The 13,977-nt window shown below is 39.2% G+C and overlaps 1 protein-coding gene across 1 annotated transcript in view; it reads right to left on the bottom strand.

The window, feature by feature from the left end:
• Window positions 1-4,661: 4,661 nt before the first annotated feature.
• The window catches only part of IQUB (IQ motif and ubiquitin domain containing), a 59,229-nt gene continuing 49,913 nt past the window's right edge, over window positions 4,662-13,977 (bottom strand). The window contains exons 11-13 of the mRNA XM_014530156.1: window positions 10,729-10,977; window positions 8,233-8,418; window positions 4,662-4,983 (exon numbers count right to left, since the gene is read on the bottom strand). Coding sequence (XP_014385642.1) covers window positions 4,801-4,983; window positions 8,233-8,418; window positions 10,729-10,977 — 618 coding nt within the window. The 3' untranslated portion in view covers window positions 4,662-4,800. The remainder of the gene's footprint in view (window positions 4,984-8,232; window positions 8,419-10,728; window positions 10,978-13,977) is intronic.

Here is a 13,977-nt window from a genome sequence, read left to right as displayed (position 1 = left end):
GGGTGGGACACAGGTGGTGGCTGACTTCTATCGGTCCCTCTCAGGAGGCCCCAGAGCACGTGCACCCAGTGGACAGCTTCAGGCCACATTGAAGCACCACCCAACCTCCACAAGTGACACACTCAAGAGGCAGACTCAGTGGGCACCAGAGCCCCGCTGAAGTAAGTCCTACTCTGTGGGGTGTACCCCCACACAGCTGGTCCTCCACAGTGATCTCAGCCAGTCCTTGCAGCCGATCAGCCTGGGGGAAAATCCCTCCCACTGATGTGCCAATAGAAGTCATTGCTCAACTACAACAGGAGGGTGTACACAGTCCACATGGGGCAGCACACCTGGGGTGCCTAGCTTGGGTGATTTGGGAGGCTGTACCACTGGACCTGACAGAGCACTTACTGCATTAGGCCACTCTACCAGCTTGGGAAACATCATAGCTCTACCGAATACATAGAAACAAACACAAGGAAGCAGCCAAAATGAGGAAACAAAGAGACATATCCCAGATCAAAGAATAGGACAAAACTCCAGAAAAAGAACTAAACAATATGAAGATAAGCAATCCACTAGATACAGAGTTCAGAACACTGGTTATAAGGACGCTCAATTAACTTAGAGAAAGAGTAGATGAACTTAGTGAACTTCATCATTAAAATGGCAAAGGTTAAAGACAAAGGGAGAATCTTAAAAGCAGGAAGTAAAAGACAGTTTCCTACAAAGGAGCTCCCATAAGACTGATAGCTGATTTTTCAACAGAAGGGACTGGCACAAAAGATTCAAAGTGACGAAAAGCAAGGACCTACAACCAAGATTGCTCTACCTAGAAAAGCTATCATTTAGCACCAAAGGACAGAAAAAGCACTTCCCAGACAAGAAAAACCTAAATGGTTAATCACCACCCAACCAGTATCACAAGAAATGTTCACAGATCTTCTTTAAGAAGAAGAAAAAAAATTAAAAATATGAATAATAAATGGCAATAAATACATATCTATCAACAATTGAATCTAACAAGCAAAATAAATGAACAAGCAAAACAGAAATAGATTCATACCTAGATACAGAGAACATTTTGATGGTTGCCAGATTGGGGGGGAGGGGGATGGGTGAAAAATATAAAGGGATTAAGAAGTACAAGTTGGTAGTTACAGAATAGTCACAGAGATATAAAGTACAGTATAGGGAATATAGTCAATAACATTGTAATAACTATGTATGGTGTCAGACGAGTACTAGATTTATCAGGATGATTACTTAGTAAGTTATATAATGTCTAATCACTGCGTTATACACCTGAAACCAATATAATATTGTATGTCAACTGTAATTAAAAATTATTTTAAAATAAACAAAACAAAATTTTAAAAACTGCTTCAAGTATTTCTTTTTAGAAATTTGCCTTAAGGTTGTGTGTGAATGTGAGGAATATAATATGTATAGCGTCAAATATATAAAAAACATGTGACTAAATGTTATCTTGGAAAATATAGCTTTTATTCAAAGGATAGCACTTGACTATATTGCATTTTTTATAATATAAAATTATATTCAGCACTGCTTAGAGTGGAATTTATTATATGAAATGCTTATATGAAAAAAGATAAAATAATTCAAATCAATTATCTAAATTTCTACTGGGAAGTCACCAAAATGAGGGAGAAATAAAATTATTTTCAACAAATGGTACTAAATTCCTGAAAGTAATACAAAATAATCTATAACAATAAAAGGCCAGGCATCATGATCAGAACAACCAATCGACCAGTCGCTATGAGTCACATTGACCACCTCTCGGTCCTTCCTGCCAGCCCGCAGGCTCCCATCGCTAGATGGCCAACAGGGAACCATGAGAACCGGACTGGGTGACAGCGGAGTGGGTCTGGGGACTGGACTCGCAGGGCAGTGGCAGCATCGCGGAGCATCCCGGGGTGGCGGCAAGCAGCTTCACGGAGTGTCGTGTGGTGGCGGCAGCTTCACAGAGCAGAGCATCTTGGGGCAGCGGCGAGCAGCATCATGAGGCGTCGCAGGGCGGCAGCAGCGAGCAGCACCACGGAGCATCCCAGGGCAGCATCAGTGTCGCGAAGCATCCCGGGGCGGTGGCAGCATCACGGAGTGGCGGACATGGCTCCGATCACAGGCTAGGCCTAGGGACCCTAAACACACGATTTCGTGCGCTGGGCCTCTAGTCTCTATATATAAAAGCCTAAGTGGCTGTCCAACTGACCGTTCACCTGGTAGCTATGATGCGCAATGACCACCAGTAGAGAAGGGAGTCCGATTCCTCATGGAATTGGCTGTGGGTTAGGTTGCTGCTGGGGCACTGTCAGCCCTGAATCTGCTTTACCCGCACCCCGGACCCAGAGAGGATGGAGCATTGAAAAAAAAAAAAAAAAACAAATGGTGCTAGAACAACTAAATATCCATATTGATAAAAGAAACTATAATTAATGCCTATCCTATATAATAAACCCCTAATATGCAAATCTACCAAATAGCGGAATGACCAGTTACTATGGCGCACACTGACCACCAGGGGGAAGACTCTCAATGCAGGAGCTGCCCCCTGGTGGTCAGTGCACTCCCACAGGGAGAGCACCACTCAGCCAGAAACCAGGCTCACAGCTGGCAAGCTCAGTGGCGCAGGAGCCTCTCTCGCCTCCGCAGGTGCCTCTCCCGCTTCCACAGGAGCCTCTCTTACCTCCATGGAGAGCGGGCCTAAGCCGGCAGTCAGACATTCCCCAAGGGGTCCCGGACTGCGAGAAGGCACAGGCCTGTCTGAGGGATCCACACACACCCCCCCTCCAGTGCGCAAATGTCGTGCACCGCACCAGGCCTCTAGTCTCACATAATATACAGAAATGAACATAATATACAGAAATACTCAAGATGGAACAAGGGACTAAATGTAAAGCTAAAACTACAAGACAATTACAAAAACACTGTTAACATAAAACAAATGGGGTTTTTGTTTAGCAAATAAGAATTCTTTATTCTTTATTCAAAAGCAACTTAAGTATTTTTTTCAACTTCAGGGTCTTTTCCTGGCCACTTGCTGCTGTGTATAATGGAAATTAAATGGTTTCTTTCTTCAAATGAGAGACCAAATCCAGTTGGTTTTGTTCACATCCATTTAAAAATAGGTAAAAAGAATAGAGCTATCACAACACATAATATTTTTTATTCTAATAACTGGTATTTTTAAAACTTCACATTGTTACAGAATATTTATAAAATAATAAAGCCTAAAAAGTTTAAGACCACATAACTAGTATAGTTCTCTGTTTCAAAGCCAAATCAATCTCCTGAAGTTTGAGAGAATTACTGACTTAATAAATTAGAAAAGAGGGAATTAGTGAGTTGTTGTCTTCCTAAAATTGCCCAGCTGCCTCTAATTTGGAAAAGATAAATGCAGGTAGGAAGACCATTGGAAGCTGCCAAACACAAGCATTATCCGGAAGCCAAGCTGAGTGGGAGGAGAGACAGAGCAATCCATCTGCAGATAAAGCTCTTGTGAAATCCGGAAGATTTTTTTCTAAGGAAGTCCCACTGAAAGTTCATAATAACCTCTTGAACACCTGTAAATTTCAGAGCTAAAAGTATCATCAGTAGCTGTACGCACTTTATATACCTGGAACCTTCACCCCAGGACAGCAGAATTCTCTTTTGAATAAAAGGAAACAGAACAAGGGATGACTCTTGGGTCAAATTGGAATACAATGGCTTTTGGACAAATCCCCACAGTGCCATGTGACTAGTCTACAGTTAATAACCGTGTAGGCCACTAAGAAAATGATTAATCATTGGAGGGCAAACCAAATTCTGTGTGTATCCCATCAACATATTGCATATGAAATAATAAAGAAAATTATGCTGTTGTAACACTTGAAGCAAGCAAACATTAATCCTTCATTTAACAAATGTTTAACACTGCCTGTGTCCCATATATTTTACGTATACACTCTACTTTTCTGCAATCCTACAGCTGAAGTATTCTCAACATCACTTTCTAGATAAGGAGACACAAAAAGATTTTAACTCTTTGTCTGTCTGTTTTCATAAGTTCCTGAAGAATAAATAGTAGTTTATTGGACATTGTGGCCCCATGGCATAGTAGTCAGTCCATATTAAACTAAAAAAATATGTGTTAAGTAAATTAGTAAATGAATGAATGAGATACAGTTAGGTTGACCTTGAAAAATACCTAGGATATGCAGAAGCAGGGGAGTGAAGGCAGAATAAAAAAACAAACAGAAAATCCAGTCACCTTCAGTTGCTTGTTACTGTTTAAGGAAAGCAAAATTAAAAAGTGAATCACCTTAAACCTAGCTACAAAAGAAAGGCATTACCACCCATAAGCTGAGGAAGTAAAGAGCAAGAATGATTCCCAGAATTCAAAGAGTTGTAGGGCATGCAAGTGAATGCAGTCACTGACAACAGACCAAAAATCAGATGAGAGGAGCCAGGGGAATAAATACCACAATCTTTGCCTTTCTTTCAGACCTCAGGTTTCCTGTGATGGTTCCCACTGACCAACGCAACTAGAGGGCATGACATACTCGTTGATGTAGTGCACAATGCTCAGCCTCCAGGGCACAAAGCAGAGAGAGAGGGAGGGTGGGAGGCAGAGCAAAAGAGGCAAACGCAGGATATCCAGCAAAAGCCCTGTGTTTTACATTTCAATATACTTTTATTTGAAAAACAATTAAAACCAATTTAACAAATTCTATTTCCATACGGTGTGACCTCTGTATCATTCTATTTGCAGTGGACAAAATGCTGATCATCAAACAAGTCCTCCTGGGTCTTCTAAGGACTGGGCATCTGGGGCTCTATAATCTTAGGGCTTGTGTCTTCCTGATATTTCTGTCTGATTTCACCTATTTCAGCATCATCAACTATAAATGAAGCCAGGACTGGAATCTGCGAAAAGTAGTTCTTAGCCAGGATATGCTTGTGTTTGATCTTGTGAATGAACAAGGGTTCATATCCCTGAAAAAAAAAACAAATTCTATTAAATGTCACAGTTATATTTAGCCAAGTAAAAACACTTCCATGCCTCACTGCCTTTGCTTATAATTTCTCTGAGCAAAGAGTACATTTTTCACCACTGTGACTATCATCTTTCAGGGCTCAGCTCCTATGACCTTTAACCTGCCAGCTTTTCCTGATTCTCCCTTCTTTTCAACCAAGTGATGGCTACTACCTCTATGTACCTTCTCTTACCACCTGTTTTTTGAGAGTAAAACAGCCCCTCAGTAAAGATCCCTCCCTAGTGTCAATCAAAAGTAAAGAAAGCCCCAGAGGAAAGGAGCCAAAGAATATGCACTAGGTAGGAGTATCCTGGGCTTATTTTTAAGCTTCCTCTCCACAGACAAATTTAACAGGTCAAAATAGGAATCCTTCACACTAATCTAACTTTGTTCCATCACTTCTTAGTTCATACTTATTAAAGAAAAATTAATACATTTCTGTTATGCAGCATTAAATTATCTATACACAGGACTTCCTACATTTTCAAAGTACCTTTATAGATCCAAAGTGTAATCCTTAAAGATGAGGTAAGCATATTATAGTACATACAATTAAAGAAATAATAAGCAGCTCTTAAAGAATAATATAAAAAGATATCCAATACCTATCACCCCCTTGTTATATTATTCCCTTTTTATTAATGAGAAAACCAGAACACCAAGACATTAACAACCTTGCCCCACTTCTCTCAGCTCATGAGTGACAGAGCCTGAATTCAAGTCAGGCTGCTCTGGTCCTCTGTACCGAGTCCATGTGTTTAGGTACCTTTATAAAAAAGTATGAAGCAAAGGGGGCAGGCCTTACTGCCCTTTAAATCATTAGTGACAGGAATGGGAAATACTGGGTCAGGTCTGATGACTCTAAATCCACTGTTGTTCTACTTTGGCCAATGTGCACACCATGAGAAACTGATCTGCCTCTTTTACAGTTTAGAGAAGAGAAGCTTTTTTCCATGCTTTTCCTATAACTTGTGTCATGATTACAGGGAGTCAATCTTTAACTTCTGAGTTTGTTTGTTTTTTAATTCACTGAGAAAGCAACTATCAGTACATTATGGAAGATCTGGAAATACTTTAACTTGCTGCAAGACAAATGATTCTTTTTTTATTTGTTTTTGTTAATCCTCACCTGAGGATATTTCTTCCATTGATTTTTAGAGAGGGTGGAAGGGCTGGGGCCGGGAGGGTGGGTGGGGGAGATGAGAGACGGAGAGAGGAGAGAAAAAAACATTGATGTGAGAGAAACACATCACTTGGTTTGCCTCCTGCATGGGGCCCAACTGAGGGCCAGGGATCGAACCTGCAACACAGGTACGTGCCCTTGACCAGGCATCAAACCCGTGACCCTTCAGTAGGTGGGCCAATGCTCTAACCACTGAGTACATCGCCAGAGTAACAAATTATTCTTTAACTAGGTTGAATATTAATACTCAAATGATTACACCAGGCTGAATATTAATACCTTAAAAGATTACATCAGCCCCAAACCATCAAGAAGGTAATTTTTTTTCTGGAGTTTGTCTGGTTGTAAACCTTAGCTCTATTTACAGAAATTCAGTAAGCACGGCATCCTGAATGGGGATAGAACTTAATTTGATTCTGCAGTAATTTGATTAAATACACAAGGGGAGCTGTATGGATTAATTGAAGAAGCGGTGGAATATCAGCACTGGGAATGCACTCCAGTCCCACTGCGGTGCTAGATGAAATGAGTTTGCTAGTATTGGCTATGCTTCCAGTGATTAAGTATGTAGGAGGCAGCTGAGTTTACTAAATACAACACATAACACACCTTCAAAATTTCTTGCTGCTCTTTCTTTCCAGAGCTAAAGTAAAATTTATTTTAGCCTGGCTTCTCCGGGAAAGTTATTCCAAAAAAGCTAAAATTTTAACTAGTTTCTCCCCATTACACCTCCCCTCTCCCCAATAAAAACACAGGCAGGGAACAGCATCATCCAAAACGACTTACATTTGAAGTCATTTCTTTAGTTTCTCTTAGCTGGCATCTTACATGGAATTGAATACATCAACTTAATCAGCAGAAGTCAGTAGCAGCAGTAGGAGTCCTGGGCTTGCTTAGTGTAAATAAAGCTCTCTGGGAACTCATTAGGGACTCCTCAAATTCATTCATCAACAAGCTTTAGAAATTACATCTTGTAAGTTACTGAAATTAAGTGCTATTTAATTTTTAACGTGCTTTCTCCACTCCTAGTTAGTTGGAAGCAAATAAAAAATGGAGCCTCGAAACTACACCCCATCAGTATGATGATTTCCATTTTGAGCACAAAATTATGAACAAAATTTATTTGACAATTTAGTGTGCTTTTAAGTAGGCTTGTGATGATTAATCAAAGGGCAGATTTTGAGTTCTAGAACATCTATCTAGTGGTAATATTCATCTATTCACCCAACAAATACTTATTAAACCCCTAATCTGTGACAGGCAGTGCGGTAGGTATTAGAGATACAGACACAAATAAGTTAAACAAAATCTCTGCCCTTGTGGAGAGATTGTGCTTGAACTTGCTATTATTAGATGGGAGTAGCATCATGTTTGGGTACTTGTACAAACCTTCGGGTCTTTCATTCTCACCTTTCATTCTCTTTTATTCTCGCCTTAGCTTCCCTTCAATTTTAATCTGTCACACATACCATCCACAATTTTTGTTATCCAATGGGTTCTCTGTTTCTTAACTCAATGGAAGTATTTAAATTATGCAGGGAATGTGGTTTTTTAAATCCTCACCTGAGTATATTTTTTCCATTATTTTTTTTAATCTTTAATTTCTTTATTGGTTAAGGTATTACAAATGTGTCCTCATCCCCCCATTAACCCCCAACCTCCCCCCCACACACACACACACTCATGCTCTCATCCCCCTGTTGTCTGTGTCCATTGGTTTGGCTTATATGTATGCATACAAGTCCTTTGGTTGATCGGAAAAGTGGAGGGAGAGAGAGAGAAACATTGACATGAGAGAGACATATCGATTGGTTGCCTCCCACTCTCACCTGGACCAGGGCTGGAGATCGAACCTGAAACCAAGGTACACACTCTTGATGGGGAATCAAACCCAAGACTCTGCAGTCTGGTGGCCTATGTTCTAATCATTCCAGGGCATGCATGGAATGTTGTAATACAGTCAAGTGATTTCTAATAATTCCAATGATTAAATTAATTTTCTCCAGTAAAATGCAACTTGCTTACCACTTCAATACTAGTTAGCTTGAGATGAGCAGCAGCTTCATCTTTGGTGAGGAGAATGCAGTTCCAGGGGGACCACTCCACGGCCTTGTCCCACCGGACCAGGACCAGATCGTTGAGGTCATTCCAGGCACTCAGTGCTGACTGGGCCGCCCAGATGTTCTCTACCAGGTACTGAATATCTTGCAGCTGCATGTCAACATAAGTTGAAAAATGTTTTCTTATAAACATAAAAATTGCTTACGATTATTATATTACTTAAGGAAATAATTAAATTATATTGAGTATATTTTTGAAAGAGAAATACTATTAGTGAGGTTTTCCGTGGCATATTGCTCCTTATTTTTCACTAAACATTTGTTCATTCTGACCAAATTAGGTTATCAGTCTCACATTCATGACCGTACCTTTGACCTAGACCAGTGATGGCGAACCTATGACACGAGTGTCAGAGGTGACACGCGAACTCATTTTTTTGGTTGATTTTTCTTTGTTAAATGGCATTTAAATATATAAAATAAATATCAAAAATATAAATCTTTGTTTTACTATGGTTGCAAATATCAAAAAATTTCTATATGTGACACGGCACCAGAGTTAAGTTAGGGTTTTTCAAAATGCTGACACGCCGAGCTCAAAAGGTTCACCATCACTGACCTAGACTAAGCTATATATATTCCTTCCAGTATGCTAATTTTACCTTACATTTATATGGCAAGTACTTTTCAAAATGTATGAGTAACTATCATCTTGTCCTCAGGGTTACTGTCCATCATTTTATTCCCATTTTACAAATGAGGAAATTAAAATTTAAAAAAGCAATTTTCTTAGTGTTGTTAAAAAGATATTTTTTTGTTTTAATGAAAAAAAGAGAGAAGGGGGAAATGAAATAACTTTAAAAACATTTTTTAATTTAAACCATACTAGCTAAAACTCTTGAAGCAACTTTTTATCAAGAAGTCTACATATATAAATGTAGACGTGCCAGAAGAGCAAGCTTCAGAAAGTATAAGCACGGGAGGTAAAATCCATTATTTTTAAAAGTTTAGGTGGAAAAGCAGGAATCTTGTCTGTAAACTTTCATCTAATATTGGCAACTCTCACTGAGCATACCTGTATCAGGAAAGCAATTTTAGAATCATCATCATAATTAACCTCTGAATAGTAGAGCCGCTTAAGTAAATATTTGTACTTCAAAAATGATTCCCGTTGTCGAGTCTCATTGTCAAGGCTAATACAGTTACGACACCGGTATATGCGGTGTGCAGTGGATGAGATAGCGAACTCTGTGGACGGTAAGTAGAGCTGGCAACTGTGGCAAAAGTAAATCTTCTTATAAAATTTCAGTGGGTCTTGAGGGACCTAAATAATAAAAATATATACATATATCTAAATTTATATAGAGAGAGCAAGAGAAAGATGTAAATAAAAGCCAAGTCAAATACCACCCAACAGAAGCACGGAGGGCTAACATCTTAGAAAGAGATAAAAAGTTGGTTAATTTTTTTAAAAATATGTTTTTCTTGATTTCAGAGAGAGAAAGGGAGAGGGAGGGAGTGTTGCAGAATTTACCAGGCAACCAGAAAATACACAAGGAGTACCGGAGGTTCAGGAAAAACCCTTTATTTAAAGCAGTGTTGCTGGCTCAGGGGATTCGAGGATCCAAAGCCTGAACAACTTATACAGTGAGATTATCTACACTAATAAAAGAGAAACATGGTAATTAGCGTACGACCGCTACCCTTCCCATTGGCTAATCAGCATATCCTTATGCAAATTAACTGTCAGCCAAGATGGCGGCCGGCAGTGATGGTGAACCTATGACACGCGTGTCAGAGGTGACACGCGAACTCATTTTTTTTGGTTGATTTTTCTTTGTTAAATGGCATTTAAATATATAAAATAAATATCAAAAATATAAGTCTTTGTTTTACTATGGTTGCAAATATCAAAAAATTTCTATATGTGACACGGCACCAGAGTTAAGTTAGGGTTTTTCAAAATGCTGACACGCCGAGCTCAAAAGGTTTGCCATCACTAACCTAGACTAAGCTATATATATTCCTTCCAGTATGCTAATTTTACCTTACATTTATATGGCAAGTACTTTTCAAAATGTATGAGTAACTATCATCTTGTCCTCAGGGTTACTGTCCGTCATTTTATTCCCATTTTACAAATGAGGAAATTTAAATTTAAAAAAGCAATTTTCTTAGTGTTGTTAAAAAGATATTTTTTTGTTTTAATGAAAAAAAGAGAGAAGGGGGAAATGAAATAACTTTAAAAACATTTTTTTAATTTAAACCATACTAGCTAAAACTCTTGAAGCAACTTTTTATCAAGAAGTCTACATATATAAATGTAGACGTGCCAGAAGAGCAAGCTTCAGAAAGTATAAGCACGGGAGGTAAAATCCATTATTTTTAAAAGTTTAGGTGGAAAAGCAGGAATCTTGTCTGTAAACTTTCATCTAATATTGGCAACTCTCACTGATCATACCTGTATCAGGAAAGCAATTTTAGAATCATCATCATAATTAACCTCTGAATAGTAGAGCCGCTTAAGTAAATATTTGTACTTCAAAAATGATTCCCGTTGTCGAGTCTCATTGTCAAGGCTAATACAGTTACGACACCGGTATATGCGGTGTGCAGTGGATGAGATAGCGAACTCTGTGGACGGTAAGTAGAGCTGGCAACTGTGGCAAAAGTAAATCTTCTTATAAAATTTCAGTGGGTCTTGAGGGACCTAAATAATAAAAATATATACATATATCTAAATTTATATAGAGAGAGCAAGAGAAAGATGTAAATAAAAGCCAAGTCAAATACCACCCAACAGAAGCACGGAGGGCTAACATCTTAGAAAGAGATAAAAAGTTGGTTAATTTTTTAAAAAATATGTTTTTCTTGATTTCAGAGAGAGAAAGGGAGAGGGAGGGAGTGTTGCAGAATTTACCAGGCGACCAGAAAATACACAAGGAGTACCGGAGGTTCAGGAAAAACCCTTTATTTAAAGCAGTGTTGCTGGCTCAGGGGATTCGAAGATCCAAAGTCTGAACAACTTATACAGTGAGATTATCCTATATAATAAAAGCCTAATATGCTAAGTGTCTGGTCATCCATCCAACCAATCAAAACATAATATGCTAATAATATGCTAATGCCGCTAACCGCTTGCTATGACATGCACTAACCACCAGGAGGCAGATGCTCTGACCAGTAGGTTAGCTTGTTGCTGGGGTCCGGCCTATTGGGACTGAGCAAGATGGGCCAGACATATGCTGTAACCCTCCCGTGCTCCCTCCCTGGCTGGCCAACCTCCTGCGTCCCTCCTCGACCCCGATCATGCACCAGTGGGGTCCCTCAGCCTGGCCTGTGCCCTCTCGCAATCCAGGATCCCTCAGGAGATGTCAGAGATCCGGCTTCAGTCCTATCCCCCAGGCCAGACTGAGGGACCCCACTGGTGCACAAATTCATGCACCGGGCCTCTAGTTCCTTATATATATTTCTCAATTCTTTGTTTCCTTACTTCCCGGCTTTCACAGCCCCTCCTGAGTCAGTTAGAATGGGGAAGTAAGATTACAGCTAAAGGCCTGGCCTGGGTGGCGCTAGTGACCTTCCCTCTGGCTAAGCTGTTAAATTCTTAGTTTGTGGCCCTTGTAAACTGGGAGCATTTAGGAAAACAGATTATTGCCTAAGGAAGGGGCAGTGACTTAATTATAGGCTAACAAGAATGTGCACTAGGACACCAGTCACTGCCACAGATTCAGATTGCTAGCTCCCCCCAGTCCCCCAGGTTGCCCCCTATATTCCTCCTCAAGAGAGAGAGAAACATGATTGGCAGCCTCCTGCACACTCCCTACTGGGCACCGAGCCCACAGCCCAGGGACGCGCCCTGACCTGACCAGGAGTTGAACCAGCGACCTTTTGGTGCATAGGCCAAAGCTCAACCTACTGAGCCACACCAGCTGGGCAAAAGTTGGTTAATTTTTAAAGTCATACTTTCCCTTTAACTTCCTATTCTATACAAAATTTAAACTTCAAGTAGTATTCATTTATTCTGCCAAAATATTAAAGATCTGTATTATTCATCAATCCTTGGATAGATGTAGTAAAATCACATAGAAAATTAATTGACTGAAAGAAAATTAGTAAGTCAAGACTTTGGGTTGCGAAACAGTAAGAAAACCTTCCAAGTACTTTGGCACTTATTTTTAAGAAGAATTTAGAGTTTTGGTGTTATGCTACACTAATTAATCTTACAGGCAACTAGATCAACATATAAGTAAAAGCTCACTGTGTTATGCTACACTAATTAATCTTACAGGCAACTAGATTAACATATAAAAGCTCACTAAACCAATTGTTCTTATTCATTCAGTTTAACAATAAATTTGGATAGGCTCAATTTTCAAGATTTGAAACTCTGTATCATATGGTAGTTCTATTTTTATTTTTTTGAGAAAACTCCATTCTGTTTTCCATAATGTCGGTACCAATTTACACATCCACCAACAGTGCACAAGAATTCCCTTTTCTCTACATCCTTGTCAAAACTTATCTTTGTCTTTATCACTTTGCAGTTTTGATTTTCATTTCCCTGATAACTGAGCACTTGTCATGTGCATGGTGGTCATTTTTCTACTCTTTGGGAAATGTCTCTTAAGGTCCTTTGCTCATTTCAAAGTGGGTTAAAATTGTTTTGCTATTGAGTTGTAAAAGCTCCCTTTGGATGGGTGGGGGGGTGGTCGGGATATTAACTCACCAGATATATGCTTTGCAAATATTTTCTCCTATTTCATGGGTTGCCTTTCACTTTGTTGATGGTTTCTTTTACTGTGCTTTTAGTTTGATGCAATCTCATTTGTCTGATTTTGCTTTTGTTGCCTTTGCTTTTGGTGTCATGACTAAAAAATCATTGTCAAACCAATGTCAAAAAACGTTTTCCCTGTTTCCTTCCAGTAGATTTACCATTTCAGGTCCTACATTTAAGTCATTAATGACCAGGGGTCCTCAAAATTTTTAAACAGGGGGCCAGTTCACTGTCCCTCAGACCATTGGAGGGCCGGACTATAGTTTAAAAAGAAAACTATGAACAAATTCCTATGCACACAGCCACAGCAAAAACACCCGGCGGGCCGGATAAATGTTTTCAGCGGGCTGCATGTGGCCCGTGGGCCGTAGTTTGAGGACCCCTGCATTAATCCATTGTGAGTTGATTTTTGTATGTGGAGGGATATAAGGATCTAATTTCATTTTTTTAATGTGGTTATCAAGTTTTCTTATTCTCATTTATTGAAGAGACTATGCTTTCTCCATTGTGTTCTTGGCTACTATGTCAAATATTAGTTGACCTTATATGTGTAGGTTTTTTTCTGGCTAGTCTGTATCATTGATCTATATGTCTCTTTTTAAGGCAATACCATACTGTTTTAATTATTAAAGCTTTGAAATATAGTTTTAAATCAGAAAGCATCATGCCTCTAATTTTGTTGTTCTTTCTCAAGATTGTTTTGGCTACTAAGAATCTTTTCTGTGAAAAATGCCATTGGAATTTTGAAAGGGATTGCACTAAATCTGTAGGTCAGTTTGGGTAGTATGGACATTTTAACAATATTAATTCTTCCAAAAAGATTTAGTAATACAAAGCAAACACCAAAAGCATGATCCATTTAAAAAATGGATAAATTCAACTTCATCAAAATCACTTATGCTCTGTTAAAGATATTGTGTAGAGAATGAAAAG

The sequence above is a fragment of the Myotis brandtii genome, unplaced genomic scaffold (genome assembly GCF_000412655.1).
Source record: "Myotis brandtii unplaced genomic scaffold, ASM41265v1 scaffold726, whole genome shotgun sequence".
NCBI classification, from domain to species: Eukaryota; Metazoa; Chordata; class Mammalia; order Chiroptera; family Vespertilionidae; genus Myotis; species Myotis brandtii.
The sequence above is the reverse complement of the archived record's forward strand: the minus strand, read 5'-3'. Positions and strand labels throughout refer to the sequence as shown.